At 44.3% G+C, this 25576-nt stretch overlaps 7 protein-coding genes across 7 annotated transcripts; 4 read left to right on the forward strand and 3 right to left on the reverse strand.

Moving 5' to 3' along the window:
* Window positions 1–1364: 1364 nt before the first annotated feature.
* Window positions 1365–6462, reverse strand: BDB00DRAFT_880999 (SNF2 family N-terminal domain-containing protein; the record flags this gene model as incomplete). The annotated part of the gene is made up of 15 exons (XM_053128048.1): window positions 1365–1463; window positions 1569–1803; window positions 1892–2250; window positions 2356–2700; window positions 2785–2992; window positions 3057–3196; window positions 3267–3365; window positions 3441–3633; window positions 3714–4048; window positions 4130–4436; window positions 4509–4672; window positions 4734–4841; window positions 4912–5436; window positions 5509–6143; window positions 6387–6462. The coding sequence occupies 15 exons, from the start codon at window positions 6460–6462 to the stop codon at window positions 1365–1367; spliced, it is 3828 nt and encodes a 1275-aa protein (XP_052985674.1).
* Window positions 6463–7072: 610 nt separating this feature from the next.
* Window positions 7073–10600, forward strand: BDB00DRAFT_796743 (P-loop containing nucleoside triphosphate hydrolase protein). Its single transcript, XM_053121492.1, has 4 exons — window positions 7073–7503; window positions 7616–8180; window positions 8256–9924; window positions 9990–10600. The coding sequence occupies exons 1-4, from the start codon at window positions 7131–7133 to the stop codon at window positions 10245–10247; spliced, it is 2865 nt and encodes a 954-aa protein (XP_052985675.1). The 5' UTR covers window positions 7073–7130; the 3' UTR covers window positions 10248–10600.
* On the reverse strand, window positions 10577–13154 carry BDB00DRAFT_924643 (YjeF N-terminal domain-containing protein; the record flags this gene model as incomplete). Its single annotated transcript, XM_053128781.1, has 9 exons — window positions 12827–13154; window positions 12449–12726; window positions 12322–12352; window positions 12060–12229; window positions 11649–11985; window positions 11485–11565; window positions 11148–11372; window positions 10842–11042; window positions 10577–10767 (listed from the first exon to the last, which is right to left on the reverse strand). Exons 1-9 carry the CDS (start codon window positions 12939–12941, stop codon window positions 10577–10579), a joined length of 1629 nt encoding a protein of 542 aa, XP_052985676.1. The 5' UTR covers window positions 12942–13154.
* Window positions 13155–13698: 544 nt separating this feature from the next.
* BDB00DRAFT_796761 (histone methylation protein DOT1-domain-containing protein) lies at window positions 13699–15757 on the forward strand. Its single transcript, XM_053121493.1, has 5 exons — window positions 13699–14072; window positions 14188–14290; window positions 14377–14786; window positions 14867–15095; window positions 15188–15757. The coding sequence occupies exons 1-5, from the start codon at window positions 13781–13783 to the stop codon at window positions 15576–15578; spliced, it is 1425 nt and encodes a 474-aa protein (XP_052985677.1). The 5' UTR covers window positions 13699–13780; the 3' UTR covers window positions 15579–15757.
* BDB00DRAFT_924645 (muts domain V-domain-containing protein) lies at window positions 15758–19144 on the forward strand. Its single transcript, XM_053128782.1, has 3 exons — window positions 15758–16197; window positions 16309–18673; window positions 18778–19144. The coding sequence occupies exons 1-3, from the start codon at window positions 15772–15774 to the stop codon at window positions 18843–18845; spliced, it is 2859 nt and encodes a 952-aa protein (XP_052985678.1). The 5' UTR covers window positions 15758–15771; the 3' UTR covers window positions 18846–19144.
* A 363-nt stretch (window positions 19145–19507) lies between these two features.
* On the reverse strand, window positions 19508–20360 carry BDB00DRAFT_233355 (uncharacterized protein). The gene has a single exon (XM_053116578.1). The coding sequence runs from the start codon at window positions 20193–20195 to the stop codon at window positions 19734–19736; it is 462 nt and encodes a 153-aa protein (XP_052985679.1). The 5' UTR covers window positions 20196–20360; the 3' UTR covers window positions 19508–19733.
* A 3455-nt stretch (window positions 20361–23815) lies between these two features.
* Window positions 23816–25292, forward strand: BDB00DRAFT_796789 (Bin/amphiphysin/Rvs domain for vesicular trafficking-domain-containing protein). Its single transcript, XM_053121494.1, has 4 exons — window positions 23816–24035; window positions 24149–24220; window positions 24361–24957; window positions 25072–25292. The coding sequence occupies exons 1-4, from the start codon at window positions 23838–23840 to the stop codon at window positions 25216–25218; spliced, it is 1014 nt and encodes a 337-aa protein (XP_052985680.1). The 5' UTR covers window positions 23816–23837; the 3' UTR covers window positions 25219–25292.
* The last annotated feature ends 284 nt before the right edge of the window (window positions 25293–25576 follow it).

The following is a 25576-nucleotide window of genomic DNA, read 5'->3' on the forward strand; positions in this document are numbered from 1 at the left end:
ACCCATTCGACATGGATTGGTAGGGTTTACTCTATGGGTGGCGTGTCTACCTAATACAATAGTAGTACTAATGATTAGGTGTGTGGTCGGATCTGATCAAGACAATTTGAGCCTCGAAAAGTAAGAGAGATCCTGGATGTGTCGAAGAGTAAGAGACTTAACATTTCTATCTATACCGCTAATGTTCGTGCTGCTGTATGCTTCAAGGCTCTAGATATTCATGCTGGATTAATATGACAAAAGCTGGGCATTTTGCAACTTCTTTATCGTATCATATGTGAATATTAGCTGCGAGAACAATGACTACCAACGTTATCGAGGCTGTCCATGCTCGTCATCCAGTTGGTCGCAGTTTTAAGATTGCTATGATGCTTATAGTATGCTCTGACTGTTTTTGCAGAGCTGGAAAGATATACAATTGCATTATAAACAAAGTGCACTGGTGATTTACTATATTGTCATATAATAGGATTTTGTCTTGTGTGCTCTACCTTACAATCAACATTTTGAAAAAAAAAGTCATGACCATTGCGGTTTAGTTGCTACACATATAAAAAAGGCCCCAATTTGACAGGTGCTTCTTCTAGTCTTTCTGCTGATCAACTACTGCTGTGGTGTCACAAGATCCAAACGCACTCAATTTGTATTCATTAATCGCTTTCTTTCTATCCGATGTTGGTTTTATATCTTTCGACATTACTCTGGCCGGGTTGTTACTCACGCTTTGTGTTACCGAAGGGTTCACTTTCAATATGTATGCAAGCTAGATCTTTGAGATATCAGTAGAGAATGGATATGATTGATTCAGATTCAAAGTGAAGCTCTAGGAAAAGTGTCTCAAGAGATGAATGGGGACTTTCTGCAATCTTTCTACGACGTACAGTATTGTCAGTAGCAAGATGATCGTATGCACTATTTTGCTAAAGGAAGAATAGGAAGAAAACCATGGTGGCGGCGTAGAGAATATTGAAGATTTGGTCATCTGGTTTGTTAGAAGGATTGATGCTCATGGGTACCATCATTAGCCTTATTTACAGTATGCATATATACTATAGAACGCGCTCTACGTTATAAAGCACTTTGTAAATCAGCCGGCTTTATTATCGAATGCGGACACGTCAAACATGAATGGAAATTCATATTGTTGATGTTATTACTTTAGCTATACGATGTGCGTTTGATATGATATGAGAAAAAAGGGCACCAGCTTTAATAATACGTTTAGGCATTTGGGATGGAGGGAAAACAACTCTGATTTATAAAGGGTGTGTGTGCGATGAATATCAATACTAGCTATTTACAACTTTCAATTTATGGTTTGTGTGTTTGTTTGTGTCTGTTTATAATCTTCAATCTTGGATTCTTTATCGATGTCCATTCACGCCTGGAGCATCTGCGTCTCTTGGTAAGCCTTGTGCACCGCCATTTAAGCAAAGCTGCTCAAATTTTTCGTTAAAGATTTTCTATAAGCGTAAGTCAAAGATAGGTGAGCTCTATATGTCTCAAAATCATATACTTCTAGAAATCACTGCTTAGCATAGAGAGAGAGAGAAGAGAGAGAGTCCTACCTCCAATTCATTCGCATCTTCATACACAATAGAGCCTTCTTCATTAAACGTTCGCGCGTTGTCAAACATCAGTTTAAAGTCATCGCGGAACTGATATATAGTCTTGTAGTAAGGGGAGCGAATACGTTTTTTGATCATGTTCATGGATATGGGTCGCTTGATCAGCTTGTAGTATAAAGGATAATCTCTTTTGCTGACCAAATCCATAAACAGTTCACATCGTTCGCGGACCGTGCTAAAAAAAAGGCAATACCTTTTGTTAGAAACAAAAAATCTTGCGTTCCCACTTTCACTTTAAGATTTGAAAAAACAAAGATATTTACCCATCCTCATCTTCTTCTACTGAATCTTCAACTGCCTTGTAACATCCTTCAAAAACGCGTGTCACTTCTTGTCGTACGTGGGGTTCAAGGGTCTCTTCTACTCCAGTAGCTGAAGGCCTTTGCTTCTTCCGCCGTTCAGGAATGATCTCATCTAGTTTCTTTGGACGACCTCGTTTCTTTGCGTTTCCTTCATCTTCGGCAGCTGAGGCTGTACCACGGCGTTTACGACGTCCACCGGAATCACTGGCTACATCTTCCTCACCACGTTCAAGAGCTGCTTGTTTCTCCAAGCGCTTTTGTCGTCGTGCAGCTTTCTTAGCAATCAGCTCGTCTAGATCCACATCGTCGTCTTCAAGTGCCTGAACACAGCAAATAGAAAAATATCATATTTAGCATTGGAAAAAATGGAGACATCCACGTGATATAGGCGAATTTGAGAATACTGTAATTTTTTTTTTACTTACATTAAGCCATTGTTCTTCAGTCAAACCATCATCATAATGAATAGCATCTCTTGAACGTTGACCACGACCGTACTCAAGCTCGGAAGCCATTTGATCTTCTGGCAGCTCTTCGTATCGATAAATATCTGGTAATTCGTCTTCTTGCATTAGACGCTCGTATTTCTTGTTGCGGTTGCCCACGCGTCTTCGCATCTCGTTTTCTTCACGGCGACGTTCGCTATCCAGCTGGTTAAATGTAACTAGTTCTTGATCCGAGCGTTGTAGCATCGCGTTGAGTTCCTCGTCATCAATGTCGTCATCTTCTTCCTCATCTTGTTCGTTGCTTTTGTCTTCGAGCAAAGAACGCTATAAATATTGCTGCTGTGGTTAGTATACCTTGATCATAGAGAGGAAGATTATGTGAGAATGATAGAGTCAAGTTAACATTACCAGGAATGCTTCACGATCTTCTTCTGTACTTCGATTATCGAATTTACCGGCCTGAATGACCTTGCCATCAATATCCAGCTTGTAGTTGGCTCTAGCTAAGATGTTCTCTTCGATTGAGTTGGCAGAGATCAGACGGAAAATACGGACTTCTTTGGTTTGACCGATACGATGTGCACGATCCTGAGCTTGAAGATCTTGATGCGGGTTCCTAGAATGTAGATATGTGAGATGCCAGGTGCTCGACACCTCCTATTGCTTTATAAATCAATTACCAGTCAGAATCAAAGATAATAACAGTATCAGCAGCCTGCAAGTTCAGACCAAGACCACCAGCACGAGTACTCAGTAAAAATACAAAGTAAGGGGAATCAGGAGAGTTGAATCGTTTGAGCAAATCAGATCGATCATCAGACTATGTTTGATAAAAAGAAACCATCAGCGACATTGTTGACTAGAGATATCAAAAGCAACGTTATGTGTACCTTTGTGGAACCATCGAGTCGAAGATATTGGAAGCCACGATAGTTCAAAAAGTCTTCCATGATCGTCATAATTTGTGTCATTTGGAAGAAGATAAGCACCTACAACAGATAATAAACCCGTCAATGTCTTCTTGCTTGAGAGCCCACGTCCAAATAGCACTGATTATCACTTACCCTATGGCCAGTTTTCTTGAGTTTTGGAAGCATACGGTCCAGTAATTCAAACTTGCCCGCAGTGCGATACAAGACTTCATTCGATTGTCGCAAGGGGTTGATTGTATTTTCAACCTCTTCAAAAACGAAGGGATGGTTACAAATTTTTCGAAGCTGCATAATCGTGTTGTTCAAGCCCTTGATACCAGTACGACTACAAAAAAAGATAAGGAGGTAGATTTTAAGTAAAAAGAAAGCGTTGTTATAGCAAAATAACATATACACAGCACATACCCCTTTTCGCCAGAAGAAGTGTACAGAATACCGCTTTTTTTCATTTGCGAGTAAAGCTTGAGCTGGAGGGCAGAGAACTTGCACTTGATGACACGCTCTACCTTGTCAGGTAATTCGGATTCGACATCTTTCTTCAAACGTCGGAGCAAGAATGGACGCAGAACTTTATGCAGACGCTTGATAATCAAAAGTTGCTCTTCTTCGTTCAGACCAACCTTGTCTGACACGCCTTGGTTGTTGAAAGGTGTATTGAACCACTCTTCGAAACTCTTGACGCTCTTGAAAATCTTGGGCAAGACAAAGTTCAGTAACGCCCATAATTCTGGCAAATTGTTCTAAATAACAAGGTAATGTGAATATCGGGTTAATTGAACTTTTATAGAACGATGGGTGTTTCGCCATCCAATTTTTTTTACCTGTAAAGGCGTGCCCGTCAAAATCAGTCGATATCGAGTGTGGTAATATTGGCGCAATACTTGGACAAGCTTAGAATTGGCGTTCTTCATACGATGTCCTTCATCAATGATCATGTGGAGCCAGCGGACTTTGCTCAGCAAGGGGCGATCCTTGATAATATATTCGAAAGTGGTAAGCAGAACCTGGAAGTCGCCCTGTCTAATATCCGCTTGTAGCACTTTTCGTGCAGTTGGATGTCCTTTGTATACGATAATCTTGATTGCAGGTGCCCATTTGTCGAATTCCAAAGCCCAGTTAGTCAATGTTCTAATTATCCGAGCCATTAGTAAGTAGAAATTTTTTGATATAAAGTCTATTCTGTTTAAAAGGTGTACTTACGATAATGGCACGATGATGAGGTAAGGGCCATTCTGGCGTTTCTTTTCGATCAGGTATGTGATTAAACTGATTGTCTGGATGGTTTTACCAAGACCCATTTCGTCTGCAAGAATGCCGTTGAGGTGGTTGTTGTATAGCGATACCATCCATTGTAAGCCCTTGAGCTACCCAATTGCCGTTAGCCTCACACACGCTTAATAAAATTCCTTAAAACTAGATTTTTACCTGATATTCTTTCAGTGTACCACCGACAAGGATGGATGGCTGGCACACCTCTTCTTTGATACGGTGAGTGACTTGGAAATAGTCGGCTTGCTGCTTAGCATCAGCATCCTATAGGAAGAAAGTACTACAGATCAGTAGGCAGAATACAAAAAAAGGGGGACGATCATATAATACGCACATTATCATCCTCAGGTTGTTGAGCCGGTATTTCGTTAAAGTAGGCGGCATCGGCTTGCTGGTCGGCAACAGATCGAGTGAGGGATTCCAAAAACATGCCGGTTTGACGCAAAAGTTGGGTCAAGCGAGTATCCTTGGCCTCATCAATCAGCTTCATGTACGCCTCTTCATCATCTGCCTTCAAAGCACGGATACGCTCCTTGGACAAACGCTCGGCCTTCTTTTGTTCTTCCTTTTCGACGTGTTGATGGAATTGAATAACAGCACGACCCAGCTTGGATTGCTTGGCCTGCCATCCCTTGTGCGCAGCAACCAGGTTCCGGCCATGGTCGCAGATGGTTTGCAGATAATCGAGTTGCTTTTGCTTTTCGCGCCGATCGCGGTCGAGACGCTGTTGACGTTCGACTTTCTCGGTCATTCGTGCTTCACGCAAGGACTGTTTCTTCATGCGACGGTAGGATAGACGATCGGCTGATGTGGCGAGTGTTGTGGAGCGGATCATGCCTCCAGTGATCTCTTGACGTAACTGTATAAAGAAACAACAGCGTTGAGAATCCACATTTATAAATATTACATTAGAAGTGTGTCTGTATCTTACTCGTTTTTGTCGATTAAGTAAGCGCAACGCCTTCAGTTCGATGACTGCCTTTAGCTTTGTGCTAGGTGCATTGTCCTTGGCGTTTCTGCCCACGGCAAGCGTGTTTGGCAGATTCATCGACAAGTTGCTCGGCATCTTTTCCAATTCGGCAATGCGGTACTGGATGCGGGTGCGGATCCGTCGTTCGCGTTCAGTGATCATGCTGTGTGGATCCATGCCGGTAGGAGTGATGCTAGGAATGAGCAATCGTTGCTGTCGTGATGCATGAGCATAAGACGAGATTGGTTTCTTGAGCAAGTTGTAAGGCGAAGCGTAAGCATTGTATTGCGGATCTGTTGGATCTGTGGGTGCTTCGGTCAGCTTCGGTTGTGGGGTGTTTGCGCCAGGAACAGTAGCTGGTGAGGCGGGTGTTGTTGGCACGCTGCTATCGGCAGTGGGAGTTAATGCGACACCGGTGGTGGAGCGTGATAAGGCGCCAACGTCTTGCTGGAGCTGTTGCTGTTGTGATGGATCGTTTAACGAAGACAGCACGGCTTGCTGCAAGTGAGGCGGGAGGGGGACGTTCTTGGATATAAGCTTATAGGCCAAAATTTGATAGCGCAAGGCGGTAAGCTGGTTCGGGGTAAGATTCGAGTCTACTATGATTTGCGATTATGACCACGCCAACCAACGGGCAACAATTAATAAGACACACAATCACCCACACACGATGCACGCACAAACACAACCACCACCAGCACCAGCAACAGAAGAGAATACCCAAAAATTAAATACGCTTGTTGAAAAATAAGGCGACACTTCCTTCCTTTTCCACTTTCCCTCCGTCTCTCACTCTCACTCTTTCCCTTCTCCTTCTTCCTTTTCCCCTTCAACTTTACCATTTGGCACTGCAGAAACGCCATCATTGGGGCCCACTGGACTGCCCATGGGCATGGAGGGCACCCCAGAGTTCATCTTGTGCTGCCGTTGCTGGAGCGATTTCAAAAACTGCATAATGTGTGCCAATTCGGCGTTATTGTTCTCGTTGGCCCCTTGCATCTGCAGAAACTTTGCACGCTACATTATTTTCAAAAAGAAACGATTAGCACTTTCTTGAGTTTGATTTCCTCCTCCTTCTCTTTTTTTTTTCCTGCCCTCTCTCTCTCTCTCTCTCTTTCTCTCGCGTACTCTTTCTTTACTCTTTTTCACTCCCTCAAACTTGGAAAATCTTCCTTTCGTTAAAAAAATATATTGTATACGCACTTGTAGCAGACCGTTGAGTTTTTCTTTTGTAAAATTGCCAGGAGCCATCATTGTGGCAGGCGAAGCCATCGGACCGCTTGCCATTTGATCACGCAGACAAAAAAATAATATAGATCGTCTTTTTTCTGTTGGTTTTTTTGGTGCGCCCAAAAAATAGTAGGCGAGAGAGAGCAAAGTTACCCAAATTAACCCTCTGTTCAGTGATGGTGGTGACGTTCCTCACCGCTCAAAATCGATTTCCAGTTGCCGCAACCAATCATATTACTTGCACTGAATACTCTGTGTCGCTGTGTGTGTCTCAGCATGTTGCTTGGTCTTAATACTTTTTATTATTATTTCTTCTACTTTTGTTGAACGTTGTTTACTATCTGTTATATGTCATGATAACCCAAGTGTTAAGAACACAGGGTAGCCGATTGCAACGTTCTGCACGTTCTGTAAGACTTGTGCCAGCAACTCATCGGAATGCCTACCATCACTTGGGCGCTAACAGCGGCAGCACTACTACCACCACTACCACTACAGCCTCCAGCTACAGCTACAGTGGCCAGCGTATGATACCGCTACTGCAGCATTCGCCTCGAGTTCGTTTCTTCTCGCACGTCGCTCCTACCATGGTGCTGCACAATCATCAAGTGCGATCGATTGCGTTTTCTTCAGTGCCTCGTATGGCATTATCTGCACTTCGATTACCTACACTTGTTGCCGGGACAACCGTTGCAGGTGTCACACTTGCCAACAACAAGATTACAGGTGAAGAAAGAGCTCGTTTTTTTTTCTTTTACAAGATTGGAAAACAAAACAAGGATAATATTCTAAAAAGCCGGCATGTTCCCTTTTTTCCCCCTATTGTGAATATGAACAGACTGGACGGATAAAGGAACAGAGTTTGTGTTGGACGGTGTCAAGGGAGCGAAAAAGTTTCTCGGCGCGCTGCAGGAACAGGCAGAGGAACTCGACGTATCCATTCCCGAAATTCACCTACAAGTACCTAGCGTCATCAAGGATTTTTTAGCTTCGATGGCAGCGACCGAAGAAGAGCCGCATACCACAAACCACACATTTTCCAAGACTGAGCAGGAGACAGAGAAAGAGAGCAACAACAAGAACGATGGCGGCGGCGGTGGCGACGGTGGAGGCGATAACAAAGGCACGGCTGCAGCAGCAGCAGCAGCCGTAGCTGCATACCTCAACGACGACGAGGAAGAAGAAAAGCCAAAGAAGAAACGAAAGCAACAGCACGACGTTTCGACGCACCAAGACGAACAGCTCATGATGCTCACGAAAAAATTGATTGAAATTCGCAGCATTCTGCTCTCGATCGACCATAACGAAACACTCAAACTGCCTAGTATCGTAGTCGTCGGCTCACAAAGTTCCGGCAAGAGCTCTGTGTTGGAAGCCATTGTTGGCCATGAATTCCTTCCAAAGTAAGTTATCCTTCGCTCTATCTACTGTGAAAAAAAGGATCGGCTGAGGGATATTGACCTAACCACGGTATTTAGGGGCTCGAATATGGTAACACGACGACCGATTGAACTGACGTTGATACACACGCCGGGCGAGGACGAGGAGTATGGCGAATTCCCGCAACTCGGATTGGGCAAAATGAACGACTTTAAAAAGATCCAAAAGACGCTTGTGGACATGAACATGGCCGTCTCAGACACCGAGTGCGTTTCCGAGCAACCGATCGAACTCCGTGTCTACTCGCCAAACGTGCCCGACCTGACGCTGATCGACTTGCCAGGCTATATCCAGATCAGCAACAAGAACCAGCCCGAGACGCTCAAGACCAAGATTGAGGATTTGTGTGAAAAGTACATTCGCGGTCCCAACATCATCCTTGCCGTCTGTGCAGCCAACGTCGATCTGGCCAACTCGCCAGCCCTGCGTGCAAGTCGCAAGTGCGATCCCCTGGGTTTGCGAACGATTGGCGTAATCACCAAGATGGATTTGGTGCCACCAGAGCACGGTGCAGGTGTCCTGCGGAACGCAGACTATCCCTTGCATCTCGGCTACATTGGCGTCGTCTGTCGCTCGCCCGAAAATGTCACCGGCAACATGACGAGCGCGCTGATCCGGAACGAAGAAGCCTTTTTCCAGAACCATCTGATTTATAACCAGCGCGACATCCAAGTGGGCACCGCCACGTTGCGACATAAGCTGATGAATGTGTTGGAGCAGAGCATGGGCCGGTCCTTGTACAGCATTGTGGATGCGGTTCAGCAAGAGCTCGAGGAGGCACGGTACCAGTTCAAGGTGCAATACAACGATCGACGGGTTACAGCAGAATCGTATGTGGCCGAGACGATCGACTCACTCAAGCATAATTTCAAGGACTTTGCAACACGCTTTGGCAAGCCGCAGGTGCGGCATGAAGTGCGGACCATGCTGGAGCAGCGGGTTTTGGATATCTGCGCCGAACACTATTGGTCCGATCCCAAGATTGCAGAATTGCCCAAGGCATCGCTGGATGATATTTACTGGCTCTACAAGGTTGATTTGGCATCCTCTGCGTTGACCAAGAGCGGGATTGGGCGCTCAACGACGCAGCTCGTGGTAGATGTTTTGATGAGCAATATGGAGCGACTCGCCAACGCTGACCCGTTCTCGTACCATCCGGAAACCCGCAAGCAGGTCATGAGCTTCACGAGCGAAATTCTTCGCTCCAAGTTTCTGACGACGAGTGATCAGGTCGAGAACACGATTAAGCCGTACAAGTACGAGGTTGAGGTGACAGACATGGAATGGAGCGACGGCGTTAAGCGAGCAGTTACGTTGCTGGAACAGGAGCTAGACATGTGTGATCAGATGACCAACTCGCTCAAGAATGCGGTCGGTAAAAAGAAGCTCAAAAGTGCTATCAAGTATCTGCTGGACCAGGAGCGCGAGGATGGTCGACGGCAAGAACGTCTTCGGCAGATAGCAGAAGAGGGTGGCCAAGCAACCGAGGAACAACTTTTTGGACTTGATGACGAAGACGCTATCAAGCCTTTCTACAACGCCAAGATTTTGGAAAAGGCGAAAGATGCGCTCTTCTTGCGCGACCGTGCCATGATTCTGAAATATCGAATTGCAGCCCTCAAAAGCCGACAGTGTAAATCGGCAGACAACAAGCAGTATTGTCCCGAGGCATTCCTCAACGTTATTGCAGAAAAGCTGACATATACGGTAAGGCATTTTTGCTCGCTTACGCACGGATGCACAGACAATTGATTTCTCTTTTTCTCCTCTAGGCGGTGATGTTTATACAAGTGGAGTTGCTGAACGAGTTCTTTTTCCAATTCCCTCGTGAGGTTGACAATCGTCTGGTGTACCAGATGAACCGTCGACAGATCTTACAGTTTGCACGTGAGAACCCTCCGATCCAAAAGCACTTGGATTTGCAAGAACGCAAGAACAAGCTAGAAGACGTCATGGACAAGTTGAGCTACCTTGTCAAGAGACAAGCAGACAGACAGGCTCGGGCAAAGATGAGCTCCTTTAGTGCTTAAAAAAAGCAAAAAGAAAAAGCTATGATTTATTATGGTTTTACCCTAGTCCTCCCCTTTCCCAAAATACATGTAATAGTGTGCTGTAATTCATCCATCCCATCCTCCCTTGACGTGTAACAGCAAAGCCTTAGAAGATATACATATTATATATATATATACATACCCCTCTCAAGAACATCTGTCTCTCTCTCTCTCTCTCTCTCTCTAAACCCCCCCCCCCTTCACAATCTGTTAATAATACCTTTTGCCTCTTTTATCATACACAACTTTGGAGAAGAAGAAGAAGGAGGAGGAGGAGAAGGAATAGTGTGAATTAGAAGACATGTATTTTATATTACATACTCTAAAGCGACCAGGAAATCGGCACCCCACGGTGCGGTCCACCCCTTGACACCTGCTCGTTTCCAACATATCTTGGGAATACCGATATCCGCCATGTACAATTCTCCAGTCACATCCTGCGAAACACATCCAGACTTGGGTGCTCCCAAGCATACGGTCCACTGAGGATGGATGGCGTCTACTCGTTGTTTAAATGAATCTATGTTTGCACGCCCAGAAATCAGACACACATTGAGAAAGAGAAAGACTTACCGGTGTGAGGGTCTCCTACTGCACTAGGGAAATCAATGCTCAGAACCGGTGTTGCTTGTTCAGATGCCCAATGGATCATTTCACGCAGCGCTTGATTGCCACCCGCCTCTTCCCCGTCGTCATCGTCATCACCATCGCTTTTGAATTGCTGAGTACCGGTCATGGCATCGATAATTAGATCAGCCGTCCAGTGTTGTAGTACTGATTTGAAAAAGTTCGTAGAGTCAGTCACTCGTTTTTCGTCGCAGTAGTAGTAGTAGTAGTAGTAGTAGTAGTACAGGTCTGAGAGGAAAAGGGAGCAGGTACCTTTTGGATCGTTAATAAGCTTGCCACCAGCTTGCTCAATCATGGTTTGTTGCTGTGCAACCGTGTCACACAATGCTGTTCGTTCCTCATTCATGCAAACGGCAACGTGATACCCACGGTTGATTAAATGCCGCGCAGCAGATAAACCGTTCGCACCAATCTTATTGTTACCTGCCAAGACGATGACCACAGGTACTACTTGGTCGTCCTTTCTCCGCCGAATATCTCCTTTGATATTCACATTAAGAATGTGAATGTCCTGCCCTCTGTACGATTTTTTTCCACGATTTCCATTGGTGACACACATACATGCACAAACATGGGATTATACACATACCGAGAATCTGGAGTGCCTTCAAGCTGATACATCGACCACCATTCTCTATAAGCTGATCTTCTGAAGGGCCTGTCATTTTCACTTTACACGTACCACGCATATTTAGAGATGCATGCTTGTTTTAAGAACGGTACATGAAAGAAAAAAAAAAAAGAGATGCTCACCACATTCATGTTCAGCGTGGGCCATCTGTAACGGCGACACGACGACACAGTCGATATGACTATCCAAGGTGCGTAGCCTGCTGCTTGATGGCACAGGCGAAGGCGTGGTGGACGCGACAACGACGGTTCTTTTTTTATGCCGACGACGGCCTCGTGTGCTTTCGTCCGACGTGGTCCGTGATTCTGTATCACTCTCATCTCCGATGCTTTCATCGGCTTCGCTTTCGTCATCCAACACATTCTCGGTGGGCAACAAATTTTTCCGAGGAGGCTGTTGCTTCTGTGGAAGGCGATTCAGTGTCACCAACAGCGTATCTGACGTGGTGTCATCCAGCTCCTAATGTCGTAAATGGAAAAATAAAAGTTACTATCGGCATCATGAACAGATCCAGAAAGAGGCAGAAACCTTACACGTATCTCTGCAAACACCTTTGCCTTATCAAACATGTCCAAGTTTGCTTGGAAATCAAACTCCTTTTCTCTGAACCCATTCACATCTTCATTTGCCCATCCATTTTCTTTGGGCGTTATTCCTGGTATGCGTTGCTGCTGTTGCTGTTGCTGTTGTTGCTGTTTTCGGCCTAATTTTTACTCTCGGTATTCAGTTACATTCATTCTTTCCGCAACCCTCCCTCGATCTCCATCCATCGCATATACGATATCCAACCTGTACAAGAAGATAAGGACTTGACTGGCATATTATTCTACAGTCATATGGAATAAGCAGCATCTTAGAATAGCTTTCTTTATGCAGACTTCCATTGGGTAGCAAAAGAGAATCATGAGAGCGAAAAACACACCTTTTTATGCTGGATACTCTTCACTCGATCATTACTGCTTTTCTTTTCGACTGTCTTCTTTCGACTACTGCTGACTGTGCTTTGTACATTGCAGCTCTTGGACGTCTTTGGCACGATGGTGGTGGTTGTTTTTGCTGTTGCGGTGGTCGTCGTACTTGTTGCTGTCTTTCTCTTGTCGGCTGTTTTTTTCTGAATAACTTGCAAATCAACAATCTCGTTTCCATTAACGCCATAAACCGAAGTGAAATGAGGAGGTTGCCCGGGAAACTCAAGTTCCACTATTGTAACCAAGAAGTAGGATTGAGTCAGGTTTTACGGTTTTTCTTTTTTTTCTCGTAAATATATATAAGGTCCAGAAAACAACGACACAAAACACACCATCTTTAAGAGTCATCTGTTGAGAGGCAGGTTCGATATGTGCCACAGTGCCACTGAGCTTTAAGCCAGAATGCAATTGTACTGCAATAACAAGTCCAAGAAAAGCTTCTGCCATGTTATTCTTATGTCGAGTTTTTCTTTTTTTGGGTGTGTGTGCTTATTGAGTCTGAGTCGTTGGAATGCGTAATAAATAGAGCGGGTGGTTTAGTAGTTGTATGCGTGTGGTTATGAGTGATATGCGTAGACGAGTGTGTGTGTGTGTGTGGTTGTTGATGGGGGGCAGAGGGGATGTCGATCGAAACAAAATAATGAAAAAGAAGAAACGAGTGAAAAAACCTGTTCCGAACACGTTTGAATTCTGGTGTGGTTCGTCGGCTGTCGTAACACGTTTACGTGACGGTTTGCCATGCGCTTCAGCAGTAGTTACATAATCATTTTGATTTTAGCATGGCGATGTTTGTTCCCCTCCTGTTGTTGCTTTGACTGCTGCTGCTGCTACTGCTGATGATGGTGACAGTGCCTGGTTCATACAGCAGAGACTGCATGCCACTGCCATCCAAATAGTACTCGGATCAAAGATTTTTCTTTCTTCATTCTATTACTTTTAATAGTATAGGCTATACAAATTTTACTACCATCAACATCATTATCATCACGCAGCAAACGCTGACGATGCCAGTCTGCTCTCGATATGTTTTTCCTTCCTGCGAAGCACAGAATAACCAAAGTTTGCTACCGTCTATTGCTATTCATACCAAAGGCTCTGCACATTAAGAATAAAGAAGACGGGTTAAGCTTGCTCTCTCTTCGAAATTCGGTAATACAAAGTTCCGTCAAGCGGTTTTTTTCAAGTGCCACACACTTTTCCTCCACTTTAACTCCCTCCCTTTCTTTCCACTCCCCCCTTCTCCTCCTCCCCCCCCTTTTTTTTCTCTGTGCAAAACTGTTTCAACAATGAATACGGCCATTGCGTGTACAGAAGAAAACCATATGAACAAAAGGACCACAATTGACGCCGGTGGAGCAAGTGCCCTTAAACGACGTCTTTCAAAATCGAGTAGTGACCATGCTCCGGAGAAAAGACTACGGGAAGACAAGAAGAAGCCGTCAACAACCACCAATGCTACTACTACCACCACTACTAATGGATCATTAGCAGCACCAACAAAGCCCAATGCATCAGCAAGACCTAAAATGGTCACCTCTGACCGCATTGTACGAGCCTCTCAGTCAAAGTATCGACCATGTATGTACAACGCTTGTTTTTGAACACTAATGCCAGGGTGTGTGTTCAAGATCTCCTTGTTCCTTTCTAATCCATTCTCTCTCTCTTGTTTTTTTCTTGGTCATTCTGTCCAAAGATTTCACAGCAGAAGTTGGGGAAGATTCAATTGATTCTCGAGGCTCACCTACTGGTGATCCCAATCTGCAAACGGTATTAGAGTATCCTGGCGATAGTGAAAAGTGAGTGCTCGCTTCTTTATCTATCTTTGCATGCAAAAAGATGACACAGTGAGGGAGAGTATTAACGTGGCTCTTGTGGTGATTAGCTTTCTATTGCTTCGACCTGTGTTGAAGAATACGAGCAGCAACCGAACGCCGCAGGCGGTGGAGGATGTGGAGGACAAGGACGAATATAACCCCATCACAGATTTGATCCGATCGGCATACTTTATCTACGAAAGTTATCTGACCCCAGAGCAGCAGGAACTTCTTGGCGACGAATCACAGGGTATCATGCGCAACCTCAACAAGCATCGTAACCGACGCAACGCTGCTGGCTTTATCGAGGCTGTCAATGATTTCAATCGAGTCATTCGTGATTTGAAGGCCAAGGGCGAGCTGAGCAAAAATGCAAAGGCTATGCGCCATCCGAGCTATGATTTGGCTTGTCACATTCTGTACCAAGTGTATAGTCGAACTGTTGCGCCGCAGGCGGATGCACTCAACAATTATCAAGGTAAGTTTAATGACTGGTTAAACAAGCACGGGCCGATATGTTGTGAGCTCAATGCCATCCCGCATCGATTGTTATGGTAGCATTCTCAAATAACGTATACGGAGAAATCAACCCAGTTCTGGTCAAGGATTTCATCAGCAAGACAAAAGTGAATTCACATAGTGTTTTTATGGATATGGGATGTGGGATTGGCAATGTGGTATTGCAAGTTGCAGCACAGACGGGATGCGAAGCTTATGGTATCGAGATCATGGAGGTACCTTGCAAGTGTGCAAAGCGACAACTGAAGGAATATGCTGCACGGATGAAGTAAGTTGTGTGTCTGTTTTTTTGGGGCTGGTAAATAAGGTAACCTGTGTGATGAATATACCTTGTCATACTCATGATTGGGCGTTTTCTAGAGCATGGCGTCTACCCACAGGCAAAATCCATTTCCGACACGGTGACTTTCTGGACGTTGGATCGAGTGACATGTACCAAACGTTGAAGCGGGCAGACGTGCTGTTGGTCAACAACTATGCGTTCGATATGGAGACCAACCATAAGCTTGCGCAGCTGTTCTTGGACTTGAAGGAAGGCACTAAAATCATCTCACTCAAGTCGTTCGTACCAAAAACTCACAAGATCAACCAACGGACATTCGACAAGCCAGAGTCGATTCTGCGTGTGGAAGAGTTTGAGTATTTCTCGGAGGCTGTAAGCTGGACCAATAACGGAGGCACCTATTACATTGCAACCGTCGACAGGAGTCGTCTGAAACCTTTCTATGAAGGCATGTACCCCTCAACGTGAAGATATGCAGCTTTTATATAAGCAAGAGAAACATGCGTTATTATGTAAACCCTTTTTTTTAATGTAGCGACTGTGTATAAAAAGAAACCCCCATCTCGTATTGTAATTCTTATAAAGAAAAACCACCTTTCTATTTATTTAATATCAAACTGGGACAACTGTAACTTGTGGACCTACTGTCTTTTGTGTAACAATGACGAGCTGTCTCGCTCTTCCAAAAACCCGCCCTTTTGCAGGCACCCGTGCGCGTTTTCCATACCTACAACAGCGTTGGATCTCGGCCATGCTTCGAGTTGCATTGCGTCGCCCGACCTTGATCCGCGCTGCTGCATTATCGAAGCGATCCATCTCCAACACACCCTTTTTATCTAAGCGGGTCACACGAGGGAGTCTTGACGACGTTTTTAAAGAAGTGGAACCTGCTCCTGCTACTGTAACCGAAAAACAGACAGCGCCACGGAAAAAACAGCAGCAGAAACGAAAACAAGTGGAAGCAAATGACGGAAATCTCGAACCCAAGCCTGATTCCACCGGCTCAATTGTTTTGGATACGGTTAGAAAATATACCAAAAAGCATCCGGACTGCGTCCTGCTCGTACAAGTAGGCGACTTTTACGAGGTGAGTATGTATCTACAGATGAAAGCTGCTTTTAGAGCCATATATAATATATATAAGAGAGAGAGTGTGTGTGTCAGACAACGATGGTTTAAACCGATATATGCACTTTAGCTGTACGAGTCTCATGCTACTCAGTATGCTACGCGATTGGACCTGAAATTGACGCGAAAAGAAATGACGTCCGGCGTGATTGTTGACTTTGCTGGATTTCCCTCGCGCTCGCTGGATCGGTATCTGGATATGCTGGTGAATCAACTCGGATGCCGTGTTGCCCTGTGTGAGCAATACGCCCCGGTCAAACGCGAAAGCGATGCATCTGTTGTCGGTATTCAACGTCAAGTCTCGCGCGTTATCACGCCTGGCACTGTGATCGAAGAACGGTTTCTGGATTCGCATGCTTACAACTACCTTTTGGCCATCCTACCGACAGCACACGACAGCGGTGAATCCGGATTAGCGTGGATTGACGTATCGATAGGCGAATTCATGGTCCAGTCTTCTAAAGTCAATGTACTCAAGGACGATATTGCACGTATCCGGCCTCGAGAGATCATTTTACCGAAAACACTAAAATCGGTGATTGAAGACCAAGATCTCAACCACCCTGTCGTCCGCATCGTTTCCAGTAACCCGGGTATTTCTGTGACGTTCGTGCCAGAAGATCGATTCGATAGTAACGCGGGTCAGCGTGTCATTGAAACCATGTTCGGATCCGTGGCAGACGACGCTTTTAGCAGCCCTGAACTTGCAGCTAGCAATGCACTATTGAATTACATTGGCGACACCCATCCGCACGGAAAGCCTCGGCTCCTCAAGCCTATCCGTATGAGCATTGACGAAACTTTACAGATCGACAGTGCTACAGTCGCATCGTTAGAGCTCGTGAAAAGTTTACGTGATGGAGGGAAAACAAACAGTTTGCTAAGCTGCCTCAATCACACTGTGACAAATGCTGGATCGCGACAGCTCACTCAGTGGCTATTAGCACCGTCTTCCTCCATCAGCACAATCCAACGCCGCCACGATATTGTCGAGTTTTTTGTATCCGATAATTTCATTTTGGATGACGTTCGTACAGTTCTTAGAGATAGCGCGGACGCACAACGAGCTTTGCAACGATTGGCGCTCCGTCGTGGACAGTACTCAGATTTGATCGAAATAGGGTCGACCTTGAATGCTATCAAAATAACCAAAGACATACTGCGAAGCGTGCGTTCAGAAACAGCATCATCGTCGCTGTCATCACCAACAGCAGCGATAGTGGATCTGGCGATGTCGCTTGATCCGCACGAGAGCCTTGCTGATTATATCGCGTCGGTTATTGATCCGGAGCGGATCTTGTCCGACGAGACCAAAGACGCGAGCTATGGGTTCATTAACGCTGATTTCGATCCGCAGCTACGAAACCTTCATCAAACGCTTAACGCGTTACACCGAAAAAAGGACGCTTTTCAAGAATCATTACGAGCGATTTGCGGCAACTCAGCATCCCTGCTAGTGAATACGCTATACAAACACGTCGTGGAAATCAATGCATCACAAGCCAGCAAGCTTCTCAGCCACTATCCACAAGCATCGCTCGTCAATCAAACAAAAATCAAACATCGCTTCCAGCTGTCAGAATGGACCGATCTATCGATCCTTATCCAAAACACGCACGCTCAGATTGTCGAGCTTGAAAATCAGATATGGGACAAGGCCGTAGACCATGTGCTTACGCATTCTGCATCCATCATTGCTACAAGCGCAATCATTGCACAACTGGATGTGTTTTGCTCTTTTGCTTGGATGGCACGACGACTTAAATATGTGCGGCCCACAATGTACGCAGATCACAATACCGACATGCGTATCATTGGTGGACGACATCCTGTTGTCGAATCAAACTTGGCGCAAAAAGGTCGATCTTTTATCAAGAACGACTGTATTCTTGCTGGTGACAAGCATCGTAGCTGGTTACTGACCGGGCCTAACATGGGTGGCAAGAGCACATTTTTAAGGCAAAATGCCATCATCGTCATTCTTGCACATATGGGCTCGTTCGTACCCGCACTAAGCGCAGAAATTGGTGTGGCGGACAGAGTCATGAGCCGAATCGGTACGGCGGATGACCTTGCTCAGGACTTGTCAACTTTCATGGTGGAAATGATGGAAACGGCCAATATTTTGACTTATGCGACACCACGATCCTTGGTGATAATGGATGAGGTGGGTCGTGGTACTGCTACCACAGATGGTGTCTCGCTAGCCTATGCTATTTTGGCTTATCTGCACACACATTCAAAGTCTCGCTTGCTCTTTGCGACCCATTATCACGAGCTCTCGGACATGGTTAAGCGAAGACAAGACTTGTCGACGATTCAGCTCTATAAAACTGACCTTTCCGAGGACAGTACTGGACGCTTTGTATTTTTACACAAGATTCAACCTGGTGTGTGCCATCAATCTCATGGCCTTAAAGTAGCACAGTTAGCTGGTACAGTATTTTGTCTTCCCATCTAACCGCTCTTGTTTATTCCTCCCATTCCTTCGCATCCTTAAATACTCTGAAGATAATCTAATGTTAATTTGTTATACTAGGCCTACCTCCTGAGGTAATTAGTACAGCAACGAATGTTTGGAAATCACTGAATAGCTCGGCTGTATAAATTGCACCTGCAGGCACAACAGGAAAGAAAAGTAATATAAAATCTTAACGATTTCAATTTGATACGTATCAAACTGAATATAATGTCAAAAAGCCTATTATCAGCTCCACAATGTATTTCCTACATCCTCATCGTTACTTTGTATATTAAAGCTTCTTATATATCGTTTAACCGCCATTTAGTACTAGCTTTGAAAATATATTCTCGTACAAGATCTTTTTCTCCACAGCATGGATAGCAGAAACGCAATAATAACATCATAACAATTAAAAAAATCATCAGCCGCACGACATAGCCGGTACTAAGAGAGACGAGCAGCTGAATACAGACTTTCCAATTTGAAAATCCGGCAGTTATACATGTCTGTTGGCGTATGCTCTGGTGTTGCCTCTTATAAAATAACCCCTTTTTACAAGGAGGGTCGCACCATATCCGTGGTAACAAGCAATTTAGGCGAACACAGAAGGTGAAAAGGAGTGTCAAAGTGTGATAAAGCGCGCTGTGATCGTGTTACTGTCGTCTGTCATTGTTCCCCGCTTTGTTTAGCACGGAACTGTGGGTGGGCAAAAAAATAAGGAACTTGTCAAGCACATGAAAAAAAGGCAAAGCAAAAAAAATAAAGCGGCAAAACGTTTATGAGAAGAGTGCGAAAAGAAAAAGATTGTTTTATTTTGTTTATCATTTTGTTTATTTGTGTTTAATAAAAAATAAAAAGTTCGTTTTAATTATCCCACCACATACCCGAAGGTACGTGTCCACATTCCCACTGGTACATTGCAAAAGATTTCCTCCGGGCGGACCACTGAATCCAGCCAATCCTCAGAATCCTCTTGACAATCCCCAGCACAAGCATATGACCCGATCAGGGCACTAAACAGTGCATCTGTACTACAGATCAAAGCTGTACCAAAACGAACTGAAGAGAAGAGAAAAAAGAAAGGCGAAATTGCTCGCTTTATATAGACATTTTTTCTCGTTCGGGACTTCAAATCCCCGTGAATTCTCATTGGCCCGGATAACGGATTGCGAGTCAACTTGTGGGTTGCCTACTATGACATAACAAAACATACAGCACCAAAGGAAATGAAAGGAATGGTATACCCGATGGTCAAGTAGACTAGCGTGCTTCGGCGGTAGTGGTACGTGTCTCTCACCATGCGGAGCTGTACCCTCCGATGGTATCGGCGCTTGTTTGTGAGTGGGCCGTGCACGGCACCGTGTCAAGCAAAAACAAAGACACGAATGCGAATGAGCGTGTAGATTCACGGAAAAGGCGCTTTTCTGCGAGCAATAAAATGGCAATATGGTAATGACTGACAAGGGTAAACAACCTAAAAGGCTCTCCGGCATTAGCTGTTTAGTAAATATCAAGGACACGATCCTCCCAGCAGCCAGTTTCTATTCTTCACCCAACAAGGTAAACAGTATAGAGCGTAGTCCACGAACCATTCCATTTTATTAGCATCTTTTGATTGTATGTGTGGTGCATAATGTTGTGCGTGTGCGGGCATAGATACAACACACACTTGACCCCAACGCTGCACTAAATGAAAAAGACCCGTTGCCTTTTATCTTAAACTGTGCAAGAACAGTTCTTTGAACTACGCCGTGTAACCTCTTCCCTCCGTCTCGAATTTATACTGCTGCTGGTGAGGAGGTGCCCACCCTCCATCTCAGTTTATGCTGCTGCTGCAAAAATTACATCCTCATCCCAAGTATGTGCTGCTGCAGACAAGTTGGCCCGCTCATGATGAGTATACGCTGCCGCTAGTGAATTCGACTCATCCTTCATTGTTTTTCATTGCTGCCGATAAAGTAAATAGGTTCGTTTGTTTTTGTGCGATTCTACCTTCCTTTTAAGCAGCGTTCAAGATCCATTGGGACGATCAGAAGAATAACACTATACACGATGACTTCCTACAACTTTTGACACTTTTGCGCGTGATTCGTTGCTCCCTTTATCACCTTGTTCACTCGCCATCCCTTTGTGCGTTTCGAGTGCAAAGTCAATTGGCCAAATCGTTGCGTCACAATGCGCTTTCACTCTACATAGTTTTCGTTTCAGGGGAAAGCTTTTGGGACGTTCAAGGTTTGACACAGACGCGTAAATTTGTCACTATCCAAAAGAGAAAGATTTGTGTTGCGCTCTTCCTAAATTCCTCATTCCTAGACTACCTTTGCTTCCTGCTGATTTACGTCCATTATGCTTGTCGTTGGTGTGGATTTGTGCCCACGCGTTCATAGCCTTTGTTATGTAATAAAAAAACAGAGAGACGTAGCGAACTTTCCCCTATTGTTGCCTATTTCCAAAGCAAAATACACATTGTGTCTCTGATCGTCTTTTTGTAGACTACTTGTCGTTGCCGAATTAATGTTGTTATAATAAAGCCCGAGAGAAACCTCCTGCTCTTTTGTAGTTGCTTTTTATATACGCTAAGAGCACCGTTTACTGTGCATTACGTCCCACTCAGCTTAACATATAGTCCCTTTTGGTATAAATTACGATCCGCTTAATTTTTACCATGTCTTGTCTTTAAATGCCACAGAAAAGTGTGCTGGGGACGAGCAGCTTCTTCACTACAAGACTTCTTCAAGCAGCAATTCCATGCACGACTGGTGCATTGACTGGTGGCAAGGTGGCATATCAATTAAAGTTGGCAGGGATAGTAATATGTGTTTGCTCTTGGACTACATGCGTCTTTATGTAGGGCTTGCCGTACAATGGACGCTCCAAGGCTACGTTTTTGGTTTGAGCCACTGATTCGGTCAGTGTACGGAAATGTTCACGAAGCCATGTCACCTTTACCAATAGGTCAAGAAGGACTTCGTCTTTGGATCGCTTTCAAAGACATTGCATACCGTGGGCGACGACTGATAATGAGCGCCGAAATGACTATCTGTCCCTCCAATAGGGATCGTCGCTTAAACAGAAATACTCATAATTCTTAGATTTCAATGGAAGTTTTTCCAGCAGTGGATTATGATGTTTGGGGAATCCTTTGGTCATATACCATAAATGTGTGGACAGTAGCATATCATCAAATACATAATCAAAGGAACAAGATGGGCGGTGGAAATAAGGTAATCACAACGTGATCTGCCGACGTTGGTCAACATCCAAACTTGCGTTGAATCGTTTTTCAAATGTAATGAGGGTAATCATTAAATATCTTGAACAACCATTGGAAAAAAAACGTCGTGTATCATATTTGGGGAAGAAAACCGTGGCAGCTATCATCTACATACCTAAATGCGGTGCTTCCCGTCTTTGCACCATCATCTCATCGATCATACACGCCGCTCAATGCTGTTACTGTAGGTGGAAGTTCAATTTCATCCTGTACGCTGATAATTATGTCTTGCGGTACTGTAGTTGAGATGTGAAGTGGGGTAAAACATGACAAAATACATGCGTATATTTACCATACCACTCCGATGATTTCTATCTTTACTACTTGTATTAAGTACTAATAAGAGAACTGCTATGCTAAGTTTTGAGTGTCCGGAAAAGTTCCTTTGTAGTAATATGAATAGTACACTTTTTCAAGGCTCCTTATAGTCGCAAGAATGGCAGTTCCAGCTCAAATTCAGCGTCCAGAATCTCGAGTAATATGGTGATAGTTGTAAGCTTTTCCTCTGTATCATGTGCAGTAAGCTCAGCGTGGGTTATCCTTGGTTTTGCAATGTTTATTTGGACATACGAGTCCTCGTTGCTTGATTTTAAACGAGGTATGTTGCGTTGTCTATGCATCAGCTATCTGGCTACGAAAGGTTCAAAGTAGAGAGCAAGAGAGCGATAATGTTAAAAGAAAACCTTTTATAATACTTTAATATACCGTGCGTTTTGCCAAAGGATGTTATTCATATTCTCGAGATGTCGCCTCGAGATCATTATTAAACTTTCAGCCGATCGCCACTTTATTTCAGCCCTGATAAGTCAGCCTTTTACAATACCCCTTCGGGGTTGATCTTGATGGTGTAATATATACAGCTGTTCATCTTCTCACACAAATATACAGTAGTTTGTAATAATTTGACGGCAACATGTAGTTTTATTTTTATCTCAGTGAGGCTATGTGTCAGACCTTTCTTGATATTACATGGTCTGTGGTGCTGCGATGGTATGTCTCACAATGTGATGTGTGCATCACTGTTAAAAAACGGGGTTATTGTGCTTGTTCTTTTCACTCAATGCTTAACAGTAGCAAAAGTGTATTATGTAAGTAGGCTTCGATAGTTTCTCCCCTTGATGAGCATGATACATATCGATAGCCTTTCCGTGTTACATATTGCATGATGAACTTCGGTGGAAGTATATATTTTTTATTTATCACGGCACAGCATAATGACTGTAATATGTAAATAACAATGATTGATGTATATTTCCAACCTTAACAAAATGCACGAATAGAGAGGCTTAGTGCCATGTACGGAACCATAAAAAATATTCCTTCTTCGTCATCGCATGAATTGCTAAACCCAACTCATCCAGAAGACAACTTAACATTACCTTCCAGCAGTAAAAGTGATACCGCAAAAACAGCATTGACAGAAACATGCGCCTTTGCACACTCTCCAAAACTCCATCTAACAGCTGAGCATCCTTTAATAAAACTGTTTATACAGTAGTGGCTTTCACTTGGGCTACTTTGATCATAACACTTATGTATGAGCTCAAAGACCATCATCAATGATCTCAGCAGTTTTCTGTAAGTTGTACCACAATCATTTCTATAGTTTTCAGTGAGCAAACACTAATATCCGTTATTATATTAATTCAATGTGAGCATATTTATATCATCCTTCTCTCAAAGTGGCAAATTCCAAACCAAGACGTGAAAAAGTGATCGGCAGCAGCCCATCAAACCAAAAAGCAGCATGCACGGCAAAATGTTCATGCGCTGAGTATGTTGGCAAATCACGCACCTTCGGCGAGATATATATTACAGCACAACAAAGCAAGCGCGCGCTTTTTTCCTCTTTATTGCAAATATGGCCCAACCTACTGATAACATCAAGGTTCTTGATGCTGAACCTCAGGCACCTGCTGGCGCTGGCTCCGGCTCAGACAACCAAGGAATTAACCCCAATGTTTTGTTAAACAATACCTTGGATGGTTTTGCCAATTTAAGTTCCAAGTTTAACCCTTTTGCCCAAAGACTTGGCAAAGGAATTGGTCAAGTGAGACAGGTAAGGTTTACATAAGATATATTACGATAAGAGAACAGGACATTTAACAAAGTGCATTTTCCTTGATCAAATGCAATAAAATAAATTATGTGTCTGCTCTTATATATATATAGTATGCTCAAGAGCGTCTTGGTACTGCCGAAGATATAACAGAATTGCCAGACGAGTATAAGGAACTGGAAAAGGTACGACATGGGTGATGTAGATTTGGAAAAGGAAGGGAGAAGAAGGAAGAGAATTATGCAAGGAGTGAAAACTTTGAATAGTCATCACCGAATGTTTAATCTATTGCTCGACCACTAATGAAATACGACAACACTACCAGCGTGTAGACGCACTTCGTTCAGTCTATGTGAACTTGCTCAAGGTATCACGTACATTCAACAACCCTTCGTACGACTACCCAGTGCAACTGCAGGAATCCTTGGCAGGTATCGGCAACACATTTACGACGCAGTTCCAAAACTTGGCCTTGTCACCTGCTGAACGAGCTCAAGCCGAACAGCAACACACTCAAGGTGTTGAGAAGCAGCATCCCAAGACCTTGTCGCACGCTCTCTCTCGTGTCGCCGCCACTGGTGCGCAGACAGTCGGTGTCGAAGATGCTCTTGGCACTGCCCTCTTCAAGGTTGCCACTGTGTCCGAAAAGGTTGGCGATGCGCGTGTCAACATGGACCAGGCTATTGTCACAAAGTTCAACCAGCCCATGCTGACGACTCTCAACACAGCCATCGAACAGGCTTTAAAAGCACGACGTAATGTTCAATCCGTTCGCTTGGGTTTGGATGCTTGCAAGGGTAGATATCGTGCTGCTCGTCCTGAGCGACAGGATGCAGCTCGTTTGGAAGTGGAGCAGGCAGAGGACCAGTTCGTTGCTGCTGTGGAAGAAGCTACAAGCCTGATGAAGGCTGCATTGGAAAACGTAAGTTGTGCTCTAATCAGAGAATGTGTGTGTGTGTGTGTGTGACAATAAGAGGTCCTATTTCTTTTCTATTTTCCGTGGTGCTAAAATGGTTGGGTGTTATATCTGCTCTAGCCCGAGCCTTTCCGTAATTTGGCCGACCTTATTGCTGCTCAGGCAGCCTTTTACAAAGAAGCACATGAGCTCTTGACCGAGCTTGCTCCAGAGTTGGATGAAATTCAAGTCACCCAAGAATCGCTGCATCGCAACCGCCAGGAGTAAACTGTACCTTATCTCTCTCTCTCTCTCTCTCTCTCTCTCTCTCTCTCTCTCTCTCTCTCTCTCTCTCTCTCTCTCTCTCTCTCTCTCTCTCTCTCTCTCTCTGGTTTGAATTTACTGATACTTGTACCTCTTCTCCCCCTTTTACTCTCTTCTTCTCTCCCTCTTTAGCCTTCTATATTACTTTCTCTTATTAAAGAATCTTTTCTTGTATCGTCGTATGATGATTGCTTAAAATACTCCTGATATATAGTCTAGTATATTTCTAATTCAGCCTTTTTTGGCTCTTGTTACATAGCTAGCTCATGCCAGGCGTGAGAAGAATTGTTCCTCTTCTATGATACAGCCAAATTATCATCGA

The sequence above is a fragment of the Zychaea mexicana genome (genome assembly GCF_025766255.1).
Source record: "Zychaea mexicana strain RSA 1403 chromosome Unknown BDB00scaffold_2, whole genome shotgun sequence".
Classification (NCBI taxonomy): Eukaryota; Fungi; Mucoromycota; class Mucoromycetes; order Mucorales; family Lichtheimiaceae; genus Zychaea; species Zychaea mexicana.